Source organism: Numenius arquata, chromosome 30, assembly GCF_964106895.1.
Source record: "Numenius arquata chromosome 30, bNumArq3.hap1.1, whole genome shotgun sequence".
Lineage (NCBI taxonomy): Eukaryota > Metazoa > Chordata > Aves > Charadriiformes > Scolopacidae > Numenius > Numenius arquata.
In genome coordinates, this window is record NC_133605.1 from 1,329,675 (window position 1) to 1,331,837 (window position 2,163).

At 53.5% G+C, this 2,163-nt stretch overlaps 1 protein-coding gene across 1 annotated transcript; it reads left to right on the plus strand.

The window, feature by feature from the left end:
- The first annotated feature begins 874 nt into the window (after nucleotides 1-874).
- LOC141476383 (olfactory receptor 14A16-like) lies at nucleotides 875-1,810 on the plus strand. The gene has a single exon (XM_074165060.1). It carries the CDS (start codon nucleotides 875-877, stop codon nucleotides 1,808-1,810), a length of 936 nt encoding a protein of 311 aa, XP_074021161.1.
- Nucleotides 1,811-2,163: the final 353 nt, after the last annotated feature.

Sequence of the window (2,163 nt, forward strand, 5' to 3'; positions counted from 1 at the left end):
CAAGTCTCCTCCAGGCCAGCTCAGGACATTCAGCTTTTTCCCTGGGGTGTCCTGTGGGGCTGCAGGGTGCCCTCCAGAAGGGCACAGCTCTCCCAGAGTATCTCTGTGCTGCCCAGGATGCCCATGGAGAAGACATCTGGGTGCTGAGGCCATGGAAATGCTGCTGGGCAGCGTTAGATGGGCTACTGCAGTGATCCCTCTGTGTCCCAGTCTGGGAGGGGAGAGATGAGAAAGGGCGAGGAGTCTGTGAATCTGCTCTTTGAACCTGGATTCCTCTGCTCCCTGCAGCGTCCTCTTTCTTTTTAGGGGGACATCGGAGTGTGACCCTCCTCCAGGTCCAAGCTGCCAACGCAGGGCAGCTGAGAACAGGACCGATGGGCAGAGCAGCTCTCCTCTCTCTGCACTAAGGGACAGTCCCTTTGCTGCTCAGGACCCACGGGATTTCACTTGGAAATTTCATTAGAAATGTGAGGGATTTCAAGCATCCAAACCCACTCCTAAACGTGGCAGGTGAATCTAGAACACATTAAACAAAACAAAATCCCCTCAGCTCAGTTCTGCAGCTGGGAAAATTGCAGAGAACAGAGACAAAAAGTTCTTTGATGTCTCACAAGTACATTTAATTTGAGATCACCCTGCGGCACAGCCAGAAGGAGTCCTCAGTTTCCCATTCCAGAGTCCCTGCTCCCAATGGAACCCTCATCCAGCAAAAGCCAGGGCTCAAGTGAGGGAGCTGCAGAGAGGTCTTCCTGAAAAGAGAGAGCCTGAGTGGGGGGTTGCAATGAGACATGCAAGAAGTTTTGCTCAGAGAAGTCAGGCTGAACTTTGTACTGCCTTTTCCTTCTCAACAGATAACCACAGCCAGTGGTAGCAAATGCCCAACAGCAGCTCCATCACCCAGTTCCTCCTCCTGGCATTCGCAGACACACGGGAGCTGCAGCTCTTGCACTTCGGGCTCTTCCTGGGCATCTACCTGGCTGCCCTCCTGGGAAACGCACTCATCATCACCACCATCGCCTGTGACCACCGCCTCCACACCCCCATGTACTTCTTCCTCCTCAACCTCTCCGTTCTTGACCTGGGATCCATCTCCACCACTGTCCCTAAATCCATGGCCAATTCCCTGTGGGATACCAGGGCCATCTCCTACTGGGGATGTACTGCACAGCTATTTCTGTTTGTCTTCTTGATGTCAGCAGAGTTTTATCTTCTCACTGTAATGGCCTACGACCGCTACATTGCCATCTGCCAACCCCTGCACTACGGGACCCTCCTGGGCAGCAGAGCTTGTGTCCACATGGCAGCAGCTGCCTGGGGCAGTGGGTTTCTCAATTCTCTCCTGCACACGGCCAATACATTTTCCCTACCCCTCTGCCAGGGCAATGTCCTGGACCAGTTCTTCTGTGAAGTTCCCCAGATCCTCAAGCTCTCCTGCTCACACTCCTGCATCAGGGAACTTGGGGTCCTTGTGGTCAGTGCCTGTTTATTCTTTGGGTGTTTCATTTTCATCATGTTGTCCTATGTGCAGATCTTCAGGGCCGTGCTGAGGATCCCCTCTGAGCAGGGACGGCACAAAGCCTTTTCCACGTGCCTCCCTCACCTGGCCGTGGTCTCCCTGTTTGTCAGCACTGGCTTCTTTGCCTACCTGAAGCCCCCCTCCATCTCCTCCTCACCCCTGGATCTGGTGGTGTCATTTCTGTACTCGGTGGTACCTCCAGCAGTGAACCCCCTCATCTACAGCATGAGGAACCAGGAGCTCAAAGAAGTATTGAAGAAACTCATTCAATGGGTTCACCTCCAGCAGCAGTAGAGCTGCCCATCTCTCCTCACAGACTCTTCTTAGCTTTTCTCAGGGTGGTTTGTGCTTCATTTCTTTTTCATCTGTGGTCATCGTGTTCATACAGGAATGTCTGTATTTGCTCCACATCTCCAGAAGCATGATCCTACTGTGCTGAACAATACAGAGGCCTTTGGTAAATGTGCCATCACGGTGTCAGAGCTGGCTTCCTGAGGAGCATCTCTGTAATCAGAGGGCAGCTCTCCCAAGGGCAGCTCCTGAAGCCTGGGCTCTTCTTCCTGCTGAAGGCAGGAGCAGGCTCCAGGAACTGCACTTGCCATGGCTGCTGCTGAGCTTGGTTCTCGGAGGGTTTATGGGGAGAGGGC

Bases quoted from the DNA above. Each gene is read 5' to 3' on its own strand.
- LOC141476383 (XM_074165060.1), top strand. From the start codon at position 875: ATGCCCAACAGCAGCTCCATCACCCAGTTCCTCCTCCTGGCATTCGCA.